This window comes from Pocillopora verrucosa, chromosome 14 (assembly GCF_036669915.1).
Source record: "Pocillopora verrucosa isolate sample1 chromosome 14, ASM3666991v2, whole genome shotgun sequence".
Classification (NCBI taxonomy): domain Eukaryota; kingdom Metazoa; phylum Cnidaria; class Anthozoa; order Scleractinia; family Pocilloporidae; genus Pocillopora; species Pocillopora verrucosa.
In genome coordinates, this window is record NC_089325.1 from 16,229,901 (window position 1) to 16,246,806 (window position 16,906).

General features: G+C 40.1%; 1 protein-coding gene and 1 pseudogene across 1 annotated transcript; one reads left to right on the forward strand and one right to left on the reverse strand.

Moving 5' to 3' along the window:
• The first annotated feature begins 7,869 nt into the window (after window positions 1–7,869).
• Window positions 7,870–9,392, forward strand: LOC131797203 (uncharacterized; annotated as a pseudogene).
• Window positions 9,393–15,961: 6,569 nt separating this feature from the next.
• LOC136278267 (melanocyte-stimulating hormone receptor-like) lies at window positions 15,962–16,906 on the reverse strand. Its single transcript, XM_066161785.1, has one exon. It carries the CDS (start codon window positions 16,904–16,906, stop codon window positions 15,962–15,964), a length of 945 nt encoding a protein of 314 aa, XP_066017882.1.

Here is a 16,906-nt window from a genome sequence, read left to right on the forward strand (position 1 = left end):
GAGTTTGAAACACAGGAGCAAGTAAGTAAGCCACAGTTAACGATCACGATAAAGGCGAAGTTGTAAACATGCCGCTATAATGATTGTTTTATGTAACTCATTGACGTGGCGTCTAATTGACACCCAAAACCACCACCGGTAGAAAAAAGTTAATTGTTACATGATCGCCTTCTGTAGTCTCAAATGGAAGAAAAGGTTTGAAATGTGTTCCTCTTTCAGCCCCTCCAAAACCCTAAATTTTTTAGCGTTCAAATCAACGGACTGGATGCCTGAAACGCGCGCGTCGAGTTTTAAATGAAATTCAGTTAGGCATACGTCGCACTTGGCAAAAGTTCTAAAGTATGTTCTGCAGAACCTCTACGACAGTGACAAAGCGCAAGCTTTCAGAAGAAACATTTTGCACGAGCGAGGCCCACTACTGATAAATGTATGTAAACGTAAAGGAAATGACGAGACCAGGTACCAGAATCACCTGCTCGTGAAGACTTTCAACATGCCAAAAAAATTATGATAAAGAATGAAATTTCCAATGATATTAAAAACGTCATCCGTCAAGACTTAAGTGCGAATTTCTCAAAATCAGTTTGTGCAAATGTCTCAAAACTATTGCCTTAGTCCAAAGTTATCTTGCTCAGTTCAAAATTACATTCTAGTTCCGACTGCAAAACTAGTGTCACACTTGAAAATGGACTCGACAGCAGTATCCTAATGGTAGATCAACAAATTCTCGCAAAAGTTTGCAAAGTGCGAATACTTCCCATCTGTCGAAATAATTTGTCCGAACCATCACTGAAGAGTATTAGAACCTTGGTATCTCCTGTAGCGCTCAGAATTTCTAAGCTCAAGTTTGATCGCTCGACCACTTTTTTGTTACCTTGTTCAACTAGTAAAGCTTTACGAAAAAGCTTTAACCCGTTTTAAACATTTACTACATTGAGCATTACCATCTGACCTTTTCATAGTTGTAGTACACCCCAGGGGGCAGGACATGCTTTCAAATTTATAGGTTTCCTGTTTGCGGATCAGTTGTTGCCCACGGGCACACGATATCTCCTCTTCTGAGCAGACTGACTTTTGTTGCAACACATCTCCCCGCTTAAACTTTGCTGGGCACAAGCCACAATGCTGCTCAATTTCCTGGCAGTCGTGGACATGCTGCCTGATATCCTCGAGGGGCACATCCCTCTCACAGCCCAGGCACTTGGCTGTTATGCCTTCCATCATTTTAGCCGCAAATAAGTTTCGACAGAAACTCATTCTTGGCTGCCTGCACATATGGCAGTTACGTGCCCCGTTTGCCTCCATTCGTTCGGCGCAGTGACCGCAAACGGAATGGCCACATGAGTTACATATTTTAGCATCGACCATTGGACAAGTACTGCAACGTGAATAAATATAAATTTGGAATAACCATGAGACAACCATGACTTGAAGAGTTCGCTATACGTACCAAATCTCACATAAAAATTTCTGTGGGAAACCGGTAAGGTCGTTGAAATCGAAATAGTATTGTGTAGACGACATGCTTAATTTTGTGATTGAACCTTGCCTTGCGGTTCAGCCTACGCTGCATGACAACGCAACAAGCCTCCTTTTCATGGATGCCTGATCAAAACACCGGAAATGGTTTGATGAATAGGACATTTTAGTACGAATGAAGGCATTGTTAGAAAAAAGATGGCGATCACTACTAAAACACCACACGAGTACTAGCACCCAATGTGTGAAAGTCGGCCAAACCTCCTCACATCATTTTGCTATATTCGAACGCCTGTTGGCCTGTTTTTTTCCCTATTATTACTAACTAAGAATTTTGTTCAAGATCACGACAGTTTCTCTTTCGTGATATTTCGTGATTACCTTTGCTTGTGATATTTCTTGATAGAGTGCAAAGAAATTGGATTCTAATTATTCCTGGAGCTGGACAGGTTAAAGATATCGAAGAGGGAGTTTAATTCAGAGGGAATAAAAAAACATGTGCACGTTGAATTTGAGGTCACCACTTTTACCAAGGCGTAACTTTTTCAAAGGGGAAGCCATAGGAAAGGAGGGGAATAGTTTGGTCCAACATGGAACAAAAGTATAGATGAAAGAAACGATTGCTAACGCTAACTTTTTTGTTTCAAAATTTTAAGTGACAGTTTTTATGTTACAATGTTCACACTTAATTCTTCTACAAAATCGCCAGTGATCGCTCTCAACTTACTGGCCCTACGTGCCACCTGCAAATTCGTGAACAGAGCGTTTCGCGCCTCTTTTTTGAACATTGTGATTGGATTGTGATTTCAACCACGAGCGACATCGCTAGTCAAGCCAGTGATACACAGAAGAAAGATAGAAAAGATCTAATACTTGGAATAGGTTACAATTATTTCTTCGCGTATCACACACAAAAAAAACCCCAACAAACAAAAAACAAAAGAATAAAGAAAAAAGCAGGTGGGACTTCAAACAATTTCGTGTTGAGTTGTTGCGGCGCAGTGACCCCATAGGGAATGGCCACACTGGTCAGAGACCTTGGCCATCGACCCATCGGACAAGTACTGTGAAATTTAAAAATGGAATAGAAATGTAAAATAAAAGAAATAAAATAGATACGTTAAGTTGATTTATGTTCGAGGAATTACCTCCTGAAACAACCATGTTTGAGAAAGGTCGCGATACCTACCGAATTTCACGTAAAAATTGCTTTGAAATATCGCTGAGATCGATGTCTTAGGTTCTAAGTAGTAATTTGATAGCATTCGCTTTAAACAAGTGATTTAAAAAAAGAAACACCTGGTAGCCAGCATCATTTCAACGAGGTACAGGAGCGTGATTAGACGAGCCGAAAAAAGTTTTTCGTGTCTCAGAAATTCATTGACGATGGCCAAACCCAGTTGATGCCCTACCCCTGACAATCAAGGCAATCTCCAAATTATTTGCCAATTTTCATTATTTCTTGGCACTTCAAAAATCATACTTCTATAGACATTCGGTAGTGTTAGATTCCTAAATCAATCATCGAACTCAAATTATCATGTTTCAGACCGCCTTAACTCTCTTCCTGAGGTCTTAAGTACTAGGGTTACAAGTAACTGAACGCCGTGAATTTTAAGAACACTTAACTGACATATCTTAACTGCCACCTGTGACATAATTTAATTGCCACCCAAGAAAGGTGGCAATCTTAAATCAAACTCTCAGTAGTTCTGTCTCAGCAACTTACATCCAGAACCCTTTACATTCGGCATTTTAAGAGTAATTCAAACTCGTGTAATTCCAACTGGTTAAACGAGTAAGTAAATTCCAAATAAAAACCATATTCATTGATCCTTCACTTGTGTATCAAAAACTAATATACCCCTGGCAACTTTATTTTTCAACGTTTAAAAATACATGCATTCTGTGACAGTCTGATGGTCTGATGAGACTTATTACAGGCCTTTAAATAGAAAAAAAAGAACTTGTACAACTAATAACACTTATAGTATCAGTGAGGATGAAAGTCGAACTTAATTTAAATAATGAGAGTTTTGCTAACCTTGTTATGATATCATAGTGTTACAGAAGGAGTAATGAAACTTGTCCTGGAGAACTGCCTTGGGGCTTTGACATCATCAACCCCATAGGTATAAAAACTTGTACCTACATGAAATTGACATTTCACTTGTTTTCACCTGATGCAGAATGACATGAAAAAGGAAATAGAATTGGTCTAGAAAAAATTTACGACGACAGTACTTAACAAGGAAGAAACAGTGTATGATCCGGACAGTTTAAGCTAGTTTTGCATATCAGTAGGTGCAACAAAGATATTCGACACTTTTATGGGTTCTGCCACTAGTTATCGGCATTTAACAGACCGAGTACGCCTAAACAAAAAAAGGTTATTTAATTCATTTACAACTTTGGTTATTAACTCAGCAAAACATGCAATTCTCTTCAAGAAGACCATGCTATTTATCGCAGGAGTAATCAGAAAAGCCAAGAAGGCATTAACAGAGAACTTATCGTGGGGCATACATGTTCCAGAAGAACTCTTAACAACGTTCCACACAAAATGTCAGACTCTCATTACAAATATCTTGAAGATTTTATAACAACAACTACATATCGCAAATGGCTAACTTCTAACAATTGATGATTTGACAGCCATTGAAACGAAAAGAAGGAGGAAAAACTGGAGGAAAAATTGTCAGAGGCAAAACAATGTGTTTGATAGTTATTAAGGCTTTTAAGGATATTCAAGCTGTACCAGAAACACACGCCCTTTGTACACACGACCTTAATGGCATGAACATTGAATTAAGCCTTGGACAAATTACTGCTGCATCGTCCATACACGACATCAGTAACAGTTATGCATGTGCTCAAGTACTGTCCTCCATGTTTGTAAAAGTCTCTCAGAGTCCAGGACAAAGTCTATTCTCCTCCAACAACAGATGCAACACAAGTGTTCCAACTCTTGTCACAATGCCAACAATGTACCCCAACAAATAAATGAAGACTGCTGTTTACCTCTAGGTTATCACTGTGATACCAAAACAGATCAAACAAAAGAATGTGATTTAACTCTGCGCAACATTTCCAGCCAGGATGAGAATTGGAACCTCTTGTAAGGTTGCTTTCACTCGTTCCATGATGTTTGCCTCAATAAATCAACTTCATGTCCACTGTGTAAGGAGATTCTGAAAAAAAAAGGAGGTACCTTAGTGAGACAGCTAAAGAAAGCCAATTTACATCCTTCATCTAACATTCATGAAACTAACGTGCCCACGTGCATTTGCCAGTCCTTCGTAGGTAGAAGACCTAGTGGTAGTAATGCATGCAGTGTCTTTCAGCATAGATAAAGTAATGAAAATTTGAAGAAACTTGAACTCGTTTCAGACCTGCCTTTCTTTTCTGGGAGAGATCTTGAAGACCACTTTACACAGCACCATTAGCATTTTCCTGCGTTTGACTTGGTAATTAGCAGGAAAATATGCTCTTGTCGGTATCTTACGTTTGTTTGGGCATGTGCACTGGTATGTGGATAATAAGTGGGGCTATAAATTTGGGCGGACATCTCGGTCTTGCTATTCCAGCGTTTGGATAATTTTTGTTTGTTTATGATGTTTAATCGTGTGTTTGTGTTCTTTCTGCTTTTATTTTGCATACCATGTAGTCGGATCTTCGGGCTGCTGTTCTCCAGTGATCTGATGTTTTGCACTACCTTGCAAGTTCTCTTCCGGATGTTGCGTTGGCCATTAGAGCACCCAGTACTTCATCCAGGTTTTTCTTGCGTCATTTAATGACTGAGGCGAAGACAGCATCTCCCCTGGAGTCAGCAGGACATAGCATTGGCTGGTTTCACCAGTTAGGTGGCGAGCCGTCTCCTACTTAACATTCGCTGGTGAAGAGTATTCTTACTGGTGCGCAGTGTTCGCTGGCCCATCATACATCCACGAAGGAGCCTATCGCCGTCTTTCAGTTAGAACAGTTAGTTGGCTACAAGGAGGACTCGTTGGACTCTTTGTATAATACTCGTTCAGTTGTTATATGCTTGCTAGCTTTTGCTGCCTTTCTCAGATTTGATGAGCTTGCTAAGGTTGTTCGATCCGAACAAAATCGAAAATGACATATTAAATTATTTATCATATAAACAACGCTGTTATGCAGAGATTTCCAGCCCTGAGAAAAGCCGTTACGACACACGTGAAAAAATGTCATATTTTTTCATGTGTGTTTGATGTAGCCAATCAGCTGCTGACACGTCATTTGCGTTTAGCGCGACTCGGTTAGGTAGATGAATGAACGGCAAAGCCTTCACCATTCTCAATCCATGGTAGTTTGTCGGAATTTTTTCGGATTATGGCTGCTAAAACACTGAAAATCCGTATCGCCGACAGACAGTGACGTTCAAACTTTCCTAGAAGGGGAAGAAAACCAACTGGAAGATTTACCACAGGCCGATTTTGGCCGTTTACCTAAAATAATTCTTCTGCCGGTATGGACAAAGTTTTGTAAATTGAAAATTAGGGTTATCCTAGGTGTAAAAACCTCACAACTGACGTCACAGCATCTATGACAGCCAGGGCTTGATCGCTAATGAATGGATCAGTACATCAATGGATCGATGGATGAGTAGTTCAATGGATCGATGGAAGATCAGTATGGATCACTAGATCAATGGATCACTAGATCGATGGATCGCTAGATCGGTAGATCGATGGATCAGTAGGTCGATGGATCGGTAGATCGATGGATCAGTAGATCGATGGATCGGTAGATCGATGGATCAGTAGGGTACACTATATGTTCAGAGGGCTACTTTTTGTCGAAAATTTGCCTCCCCACTGAAACTGAAAATCTAACATTACCAAAAAAGGAAAGCAAAATCTTAAAACGCACACGAGATATTTCGAAAAAGAGGGGTTTTATATACAATTTTTATATAAAAGTTAACAAAATATGGATAGGTGCCATATTCCTCACAGTGCCTTGACTCCCAGGCGAACTTTCCGCGCGAAATGGCCTCGTGCAGGGAGCTCTTATTCCGAGAACTCATAAGCATTTCTTTTGGTTACATGCAATTTCGCTACGTGGCTCTTCAATTGTCTTTACTTAAAGTTGACTACACTGAGATCATGAAACGAGTTCTAAAGAATAGAGAAAAGTCCTTGCGCAGCGAAAAAATGAACGCAAAAGGGAAAGCTAGTTCGACAGTGTCTTGGGTGTTGTTTGGTTTGATCAACCTTCAAACGTGCAACTCGAAGAAAACACGTCTAATGAAACTCAACCTTATTTTTCGTCTGCTTATTTTCCCATTGCGATCGCCAGGTGAACTTTATAATTAGGAGAACGTGACTGTCACACCATTGGAATTGCTTGGCTGGCGGCATGTCATGTTGACATACATCTCAGGTGAAGGCGTGACATGTGTAGAATCGACAGATTTTAATGAAATTTGGCCTGAAAATTCATTAAACATCAAAAACCAGAGAAATCCTGACACACATTTAGAGACTGATCCTTGCTGATTGATACTGTGCAGTACTTTTGAGGAAGCGATGGTGTTTGATACCTGATTAATTCAGCAGAATGTCAATCGATCGTTTTCTGTTTTCTGGCTTCTAACTTCTTAAAGAAGGCTCTGCATACATAGTGAATATTTTTTTCGAAATCTGCAGTTCATAACCTTTCTATGAGATATAGTTTGTGGTAGTTAACTTCGAAACAACACGTGTACGATTTTTTTTTTCAAAAAACACTCGCGAAGGTATTGTGTCAGCTTAACGTGACAAAAACCTCACACGAACCAATCAAAAGGTGAGATTCCCACGTGTATTTTGTTTGGAGTTTTCCCTGAGAGCGTCCTTCATTTCGCGCACAATGGCTGCTGTTGGAGGACTTGGAGAGGTAAATTCAGTAAGCATTCTTGAGAGAAAGCTTGCCTAAATCCACATTCCATGGGACGAAATTGCTCCGGCCCACATCCACGAATGACTGAAAGTATACTCGAAAAGCCACGGTACCTCACCGGAGCTACTCTTGGCTGGAATATTGCCATGCACTAGTGCATTAATTGGCAACACCACAGTAAAGCTGTTTGATTCCTTTCAAGAGAAGGGAAATCTGTTTATGTTAGGCCTGGCTCCATCCGGAGCTGGAAAAACCCCCGCCTTCAACATTGGGTGCGTGGGACCGTTAATTTCGCACTTGGAGCAACGAATTGATCGAAGCATTCTGATTGACGAAATGTCTTCGAATGGTCTCTTTAACCATTTTGTGAACTTCCAAAAAAGTGCCGTCGGGGAATGTGTTCCCGTCTTGTGCATTGATGAAGGTTATACCTTCCTGAGCAAACTGATTTCAACGTCGAAGTCAGCATCGCATACTTGTCTGACAATGGAGCGTATGTGCAAGCTGTACGACGGCGATTATTGGTATTCCGTTAAGGGCAAAGGAAAGCGGGTGGGCGTTCAGAGTGCGCGTATGAGTATGGCGACCTTCACAACACCTCGAAGGTTTTTGACTGAAATATGGCCAAAGGTTGTCGCTTGCCGCAACGGACTTGCGGATCGCGTCTTAATTATGTACCAGGATCGCCACCAAATGGAAATTGAAGAGATGGAACAGTGTTCCTCTGATATCCAGCAAGGTCCATTGAAAGGCTTAGGGACGGTGTATGAACATATCTACACAGTACACCACCAGGAAAACCCTGTTGAATACACATTAACTGTAACCGCCCGCGAACTGTATATAAAATACTGCAAGGGGAAGACCAACATGTCATCTTCAGTCGGTGCGTTTAATCCTGAGTGCAACGCCAAAACAGGGAAAAACGCCCTCAGGTTAGCCCTAAATATTCACGTGCTGTGGCATCGTCTTGACAAGGCCTTAAATCAACTTGCTGGACCAACCCCAACGACAATCAGCGAAAGCACCATGAACATGGCCTTGACTCTGCACGACACCCTTCTCGCTTTCGGAGGAGTTGCTGAAGCAGTAAGTGTTCATTTCTTTTTTATTTGTCGAACTCAATCGGAAATCGCATTATTTCCGAACTCTTAATCTTTGGTAAAACTGGTTTTCAAAATCAAGCTCTTGGAGGCTCGAATTACTTCTGTATACCCGGGATTGCAGCACGTGTTTTTAGTACACGCAAAAATTCAGGAATGCATTCAGATGCACTGTCGCTTAGCCTTGAATACGTAGTAAAAGAATCCCAGCATTTCAGCTTTAACGTAAAGGAAGGCGAAGATCATGTAACAAAGTCTTTGCAGTTTTCATTCCTAGACCAAGTTATGACGAGAAGATTTTCCACCGTAACTTTTTAATCCTTGGACAAAATCCACGGATTGCGTTCGATTTGGTTCGATTTTCGAATGTTCGATTGAAGGGGCTAGGTCACGCTATTTTAGGTAATTTTACAAAATTTAATTTTGTTAATTACGAGCTCCAAAATTTTTCCGTTTTGTTTTCTTTTATGACAGTGTTTGCAGTTAAAACAAGGGGCTTCAGCAATACATCTGGACGTCTCGAAAGAAGACATAAAGAAGAAAATTCTATGCCTACCTGGGCCGTTTTGCAGTGCAAAACGCGTCTACAACAGTTTTTCTTCAAGTTCGCGACCCAGCCCTCAAGTCACAGAACAGTGTTTTCAAGAACTGACCGATTAATCTCTTGGCAGTTTCAAGAAGGTACAGAAGTCTACATTCTTCTATAAAGCGCTACCATTAACCCTTGCTAATTCTGAACATCATCTTGGTGCTCTTAACTTGTCCCTTGAAGATTATAAAGCAAATGTTTGGAAGGATGACCTTCTTCCCTCCTCCCAGAGGGATAAGATGCTTGAAAATCACCCACAGGAAAACGAACTGAGGGCATACCTCCAAAAAGAAGGGGCTCCAATTTTAGATGAGTAATTCTTCTAGTCAGACTGTAAAATGTTAGCCCCCTATCCAAATTTAATTACAAATAGGCTTGGACGTTGAGTTTGTTTCAGTCTTGCAGACTTACTGTGCTACACAGATTCTGTAGGCTGCTTAGTAGGTGTAATGAGGGGTAAAAAGAGGGAGACTGGCAAAGAGGGCGGGGAGCACCTGCTATAAGAAACCCCTTTTCTTCATTTCTGCAGCCACTAGCAGCTGCAAAATACTGATTCCCCAAACCAACAATTAGTAACACATTAGTAACACACTAGTATCAAACTGCATTCCTGCACCTATCCTTTTCACTATTTGAATATTCTGATCAGTGCTGATCTTGGTAGAAGACATAACAGGATTAGGGTAAAATTGATGGGCAGAATAAAAACTGGGGTTGTTATAGCAGACATTCCCCTCCCTTTTCTCCCTCTCCCCCTTTCCTTTCCCGTCTTTGTTGTTCCAGTAAATACATGTAGCAATACTCTATCCACAGACAGTGTGGAATTTCCTAGGAGGTGTGGGTGTGGAAAGGGGGTGGGGGAAATCTTAGAAGAAACGTATAACGTTGAAGTGGAATTTCCTGAGTGGTGTACGATGCCAAACAAAAAAATATTTTCTGGAACTACACATCTACACATATGTCTAATTTCCTGATTACAGTTCTTAGATTTGGAAATATACATGCATGCAATCAGATAAGCATTTTTCAATGTACTGGAAATTGATAAGTTTTCCGGAATGTCATAATTAATGAATCCTACTGTGCACCAAACTAACAGAAGCAATTCAACCTCACTTGCTCCTTCAACAACGCCTTATAAACTCTATCGTCATTCATAAAAGAAATTACCTTTCCAGAAATTTGAGCTTGAGACTTGGGATGAATTCCAGAGTTATCAACCAGCTGCGAGTATTGCATTGCAATGACATCAATATCAATATCACTGCCAGCTGCAGTTAATGAGGACTGTACAATCTGGATAAGGGCTAGCTCTTCAAGTAGTGTCCATCTGCTAACACTCTCCAAGCAGAAAGTGTTTTCTAGACATACTCTCTGCTGTCATTTCCTGTGCTTGTCGTTTTCTTTTACTTGTTTCGGATGGATAACTATTGTATTCTGCTTTTGCCTTTTTTCCATATGGGTTTTCACACCCAAGACACTGGCAGTTGTCATTACAACCTTTCACACTTTGAAAACACTTGCACCATTTTTTGAAGTTATCACAAGAGGTGATATTGGATTCTTTTTTTCTTGCGCCTTAACCACAACGACAAGATTCAGGATTGGTAGCTATGCTGCTGACTGAACATGATTGTGTTTCATTGACCACTGAATGGCTTGTACTGTGTGCTACAGCATCATAGTGACCCACACCTGCATGATCAAATGCGACAAAGATTGGTAGGCACTGAAGAGTTTCCCTTGGAGTAACTGGGACAACTGACATACTTTCCATTTGTATGATTACTACAATTGGAAGATTGAGTAAATTTGCCATTGCAAGTGCCATGCAATTGCCTAACTCTGATGCGAAATGACCATCATTATGAAATAAAGATGCTTCATGGTCTAACAATTGTCCAACACCAAGGAAGGGCTGGTAATCCTCTGGGTGAGAGATCCACTCATGTACTATTAATTCTCGCAGCTTATGGCTCATTTCATTTGTGTCTTTGCAGTTCATCAGTCTAAGTGACTCCAGATGGCTGACTAAATCATTTGATATTGCTTTATTTGGAATAATGCTATTGACTATTGCATATGTAATAGCCAAGAAGAAACAGTTACCATTTGGTGGAACATTAACACGGACCATGTTGAAATTTGATAGAACATTATCAAGTGCGGAAGACTCTTTGTTGCTAACTAAACCAGAGTGGAAGAGTGTTAAGCTACTTTTTGTAAAGAACAAAAAGTTTGGATTAAATCTTGCATACTGGCCAAGTGACTGAATTTGTTCACAAAGCTCTGCCATACACTTTGCTGACTTCATAACTTTATGCTGCTGCTGTTTTGCTCAAATTGGGAAAGGGTGGTGGTGAGATAGTTTAAGAAACACTGGGTTCATCTTCATCTGAGGATATGTTTGATGACATGCCATCTAAAAAGTTATTTAATTGTTCCACAATTTCTCCCTGAGTGTTATCTTGTCCATGGTTACTACAATATGAAGATAAACCAAAGTCTCCAGTTTTTGGTAGGACCACATCTTGATCAGTTATTCCAAAATGATGATTACCAGAATTACCAGATCCATCTTGATTGCTTTCCAAATGTTCAAAATGTGATTCAATTGGTGGAGTCACCCTTATTCTTCTTTGGTCTTCAGTTGCTGTTATTTTCTTTTCGTTCCATATATAAAAGAAGATGCCAAGGAGTGCTAATGCAAATTGGATTCCAATTCTTGACTTCCTCAGAGTTTTGTTAAGAACTTTATGAATTACTTCATTCCGACTGGTACCTCCAGAAGGTGGAATATCTGACAAACAACCCTTTCGGACATGAACTGATAATTTTTCAATTTCATTAATAGCACTCTGGGGGATAACCTTTGTTCCTTCATATTCTACAGATTTCTACTGTATAAGAAAGTTATCAATTTTTTTTCTCAATAATACTCACTGATGGAGTTGACTTTGATCTTTTCATTCCATGGTCTGTTGGGTCCCTCAGAATCAATTTAAAGTCATGCAGCATTTGTGTGCGCAGCTTCTGAAGTGGCCCACTGCCACCCTTCTTTGGTATTTTTGTCACTACTCTCTGTATTGCATGAAAAGGATCAAGCTTTATAGACACCTCATCAAAAACAGAATTCAGTTTATGCCTCCACTGGCAACAGTTGTCAATATAGAAATGGTTAACAAAACAACCTTTGGAGGCAAGTCTGTCTTTTAAACTGGTCAACAGATCTTTAACTTTATCGAAAGTTGTTCCCTTGCAAAGTTTCCAGGCTAAAACTATGCTGATTTCCTTCATAACTATGAATTAACTGTCATACAGCTGTATCCACTTTCCCTCACACCAAAAGCAAATATTTGCAGACACTTTAAATGTATGATCAGCACTTAATGAAGAAGCTCTCATCTGACACATTCTTTTGTGGTACAGATGTTCTTTTTTAAAGTATCCCATAATATAACAGCATGTTGAAACTTTTTCTCCAACCTTGATGCCTTTCGGTGAAAAACTTGGAAATGCTTCTGGGCTTTCGTTCTTCTCCGTGAGGAAACTCATCTTTCCTACACCATACTCGTCAAACAGACTTTGATGCCAAAGGACTTGGACATCGGAAATTGTCATCCCCGCGCTTATGTGCGAGGTGAAAAACCGGAACAACTCTCTTGTGACTCCAATCTTGTGAAATAATAGAAATGGCGGCTGAAAACCAGCTCTCGATTGACATAAAATGCCTTGATCGTGACTAAGAATTTGGTGCTTATTTCGACACAGTTGATCTAATTGATCTAATGATCCATTGACTTACCACTGACTGACGCAGATCGTTTCGTGACGTCAGTTGTGAGGTTTTTACACCGAGGATAAGCCGAAAATTACGCCCATTGTTGTTTTTGTCCTCATGATTCAACGCAGTTTTTCATCTTGAGCCTTAGCGCCAACGCACTTTACGATTTGTATGCGGGGATGGCTGATTCTTTTATTTTCATTCATTAATGAAGTCGGCTTTTCTTGTCAGTAAAGGGCTATTGTGTTGATATAATAAACAATATAATACATGGTTGCTTGTAGATTCTCGTGTTCAACTCAACATTCCACTCGTTCGCTGCGCTCAATCGTAAGCTATCGAGTGACTCACTCGAAGAGAAATTCCATATCTACGCGTGCCCATGTATTATTCTCTAATTATTCAATCAAGTAAAACTGATCAGTATAGGGATGGAGCTTCGATTGTTGTAGCTTCCTCTGGGAAAGCAACTTGTCCGATTGCAGTGATGAGCTGTTATTTAGAAAGAGCTAGGCTTTCCTGCGATAGCTCTTATTTTGGTTATTAGCTTAGGGCTAAACCTTTTAAGGTATTCGCGGTCTAGAGTATTAGTGCTACAAGCTTTTAAAGATATTATACCAGATATTTCTGCCATTGGTATGCATAGCCTTAGGAGTGGCGGGGCTACTGCTGTTCTAAACGTCATGGCCACTGGGCTAATGACTCGGCTAAGGACGGGTATGTTTAAGATTCTTTATCTTCACGTCTGTCGGTTTTTAAGGCTTTAGGTATTTAGTTTTCTCGTGTGTAACGCTTTTAACATATTGTAGTATCTATTTAGTTGGTCATGCCCGGGGGACCGTTGTATTTGGGGTACAGCTGGTCTGGGGTTTTCCTCCTGGGTGCAAGTGGACGAATGGGAAGGTTTTTCACCCAGCTGTTGTTCCACGACCCCATGTCAGTTAGCTTGTGATTTAGATCTTTGGAGCTGAATGTTACATGGATTGTATTTTTTTTTTTTTTTATTAATACATTACTTCTCTATGATATGTCATCTATCCTTCAGTCTTTTCGGAGAATAAACCGAGCGCTTCCCCTGTAGGGGGCCGCACCCAAGGGTTGTGTGTGTCTTTTTGTTGGGTCAAACTAAGAGTTGGAGGAGAGCATATGCATTTATCATTTGCAGCTGTATTGATTGTGCCGCAAGACAAGTCAATGGTGATATTCTTTCATCAAACAAGTATTTGTCTTATTGAAAGCCACACACACGGTTTACAAGGAGGTATTAACGCCACCAGTTCCTCTGGAAATGTCAGCAACATTTGAATTATCTAGAAATAATGGTTATGCAAGACTGGAAGAATGGATTACTAGGTTTAAAAATGGCAGTTTTAAGGCTGCAAAAGGTTTATTAGACTTTAGAAGCAAAAATAGCAGGATTATGATAATTGAATACTTGAGCAAGGTAATGATTAAGTTATTCTGCATGCTTCTTCCAAAACTTTACTTAAAACTAATTTCGCGGACAGAATAAATATGACGCCATTCGTTTTGAATAACACACGAACATGAAGAAAACAGCACCTGTTTAAACTCGTTAGAAAACGTTCACGCATTTCTTTTAAGGGAAATGCATTAGTTAGACCGAAAGCTAAATAAATAAACAATTAACTGACATTGGTAGGGGATTTTGAGGCCACCGAAAGAAACATAGAGTTAGTAATGCTAGTAAACTTGTCACAAAAGGGTGTCGATCGCCCAGTTGAAAACATCAAGATGGAGCCGAACGCGCCAAACTAATTCTACTCGCGCATGCACAGATAAAATGCCTATACGCCTTTTATAAGTAATTTATCTAATGTCACCAGCGTAACAAAAATAAAGCTGTCATATATACAGGAAGTGATGTGTGTGTGTGTGGAAGAAATGTGTGTATAAGTAAGGAATCTGGTTGGAAGAATGCAGCAAGCCTCTGTTGACGGATCTCTATCTAAGAAATTTAACCTGAACCGGGAGGAAGGGGGTCCCACAACACACTTATGCGGACGATACAGAACTATGTGTCGTTTAATTCCTCGGAAAAAAACAGTAAGGCTGCGGCTGTAATCGAAAACAACCGCGATGTTTGTGCATAGATGAGGAATGAGTAATTGAGATTAAATGACAGCAAAACAGAGTTCTTAATCATTGGCACGGAAAGACAGCTATCGACGATGTCTGTTAACAAGATCAAGGTTGGTCATTCTGAGGTGGCTCCTGTCTCTTCAATGCGAAACTTGGGCACCTGGCTCGACTCTCACCTGTATAATATCCGGAATATTAAGGAAGTATTTGTTCTGTGAATCTACTGAAAGGCTTGTACATGCACTCATTACTACCAGATGGAGATTATTGTAATAGTTTATCATATGGTGTTGCGGAGGATCAAATTAGGAAACTTCAAAGGGTCATAAATACAAGCGCTCGGATAGTTTACTGCGCACCTAAGTATTGCCATATTAACCCTCTACTTAGGAGACTTCACTAGTTACCAGTAAAGTTGCGCATAGATTTTAAGATTCTTCTACATACATATGTAGTGAATTCAGTTATTATCATTGTAAAGCGCTTTTGGTTATTTATATAGAAAGGCACACTATACGTAATAGCGGAGCTCGCAGAGCGTAGCCCCATAATTATACAAAATAGTAGTAACCCATCAAGCCGAAAAAATTTGGATGTACGACCCTACGACCGTTCGACCGTACACGGTGCTACTTTTAGCATGCGCGGCCAACTGTACCACGAGCACTGTCTTATAATCAGTCCTCTACACAGACACAGAGAAGTTGCGAATAAAAATCCATTAATATTACCACGCACTTTATCCTTGGTAGGGGCTTTAGTTTTGTTGAAGAGACGTGCGGGAAAAAAAACAATGCGAGCTCCGCTTTTGGGCTTGCCTAAATCTATGTATTAAATGATGCTGTTATGATAAATGTTGAGTCGTAATTAAATTGACATACTTTGTCATTGTGACATACTTTCAAAGACTGTTATGTCTACAGCATTTCCTGGGAATTCTCTTATTCTTCTTCTCCTGTTTCCTTTCTTTTAACCTTAGTTAAATGGCGATTGTAAACATTAATTCATCCATGAATTCATCCAAGAACAGTAAAGTGCTTGTCTGATTGTCTGCTTTACTGATTGTCTCACTTCGCTAATCTTCCAACAGTAAAGAAACGGATTTAATGTCGAGTTAAAGTAAATCAAGGAAAATGATATTTCCCTAGTGATGGTTAAATGGGATGAATGTGTTTTACTATGGCTGATGACAATATCCACTATAACAAATGGCAAATAACAAACAACCAGTGCTAACTGTACCCAAAGTGCACTATGTACTGCCTTTCTATATCGCGCAATGTTCAGTGCATTCGGTGGGCTCGGCTGTTGTTGATTTTTTACTTGAGCCTGATGACGAATGAGAGAGTGGAAAATCTTTGTGTACGAGACAATGGAGATAACCAAGCAAAATGGTACACCTAGAGAGCTATACCAAAGCGCGATACGGTCATCTAAAAGGAAAGATGAAGTAGGGACGGAAGATACTACCCAAAATATACCCACACAGAAAAATGTACGCTTCAGAGTAACAATTTGTCTGTATCTCAGCCCCAACAGCAGGGCGAGAAGTCTGTCCACGCTTATGGCCATCATCGTCGACAAGGATACTCCACATAATGCATAGCTTGTCATGAAGGCTGCGTACCGACAAATACTCCAGTGTTCGTAAACTATGGACATATAATAAGTAGAAGCGAGAGGCTGGCTAACAACACCAACCATTAAATCAGTTGTCGCCAGACAACGATAAAGGAGTTTGGAGGGCGGATGAAGGGAGGATTCTTTGCGAAAGGCAACAAGGATAAGAGAATTCCCAGGAACTGCGCCAATAGAGAGGAAAATGTTGACTACCAATAGATAGAATAAGTGTTGTTGTGATCCTCTTTCCAAAGAGAGGGAACAAAGTTCTTCTTGAATTGTTTTTGTTTGCATTCCACCTCCTGTCGAATTTGTTGTTGCCAT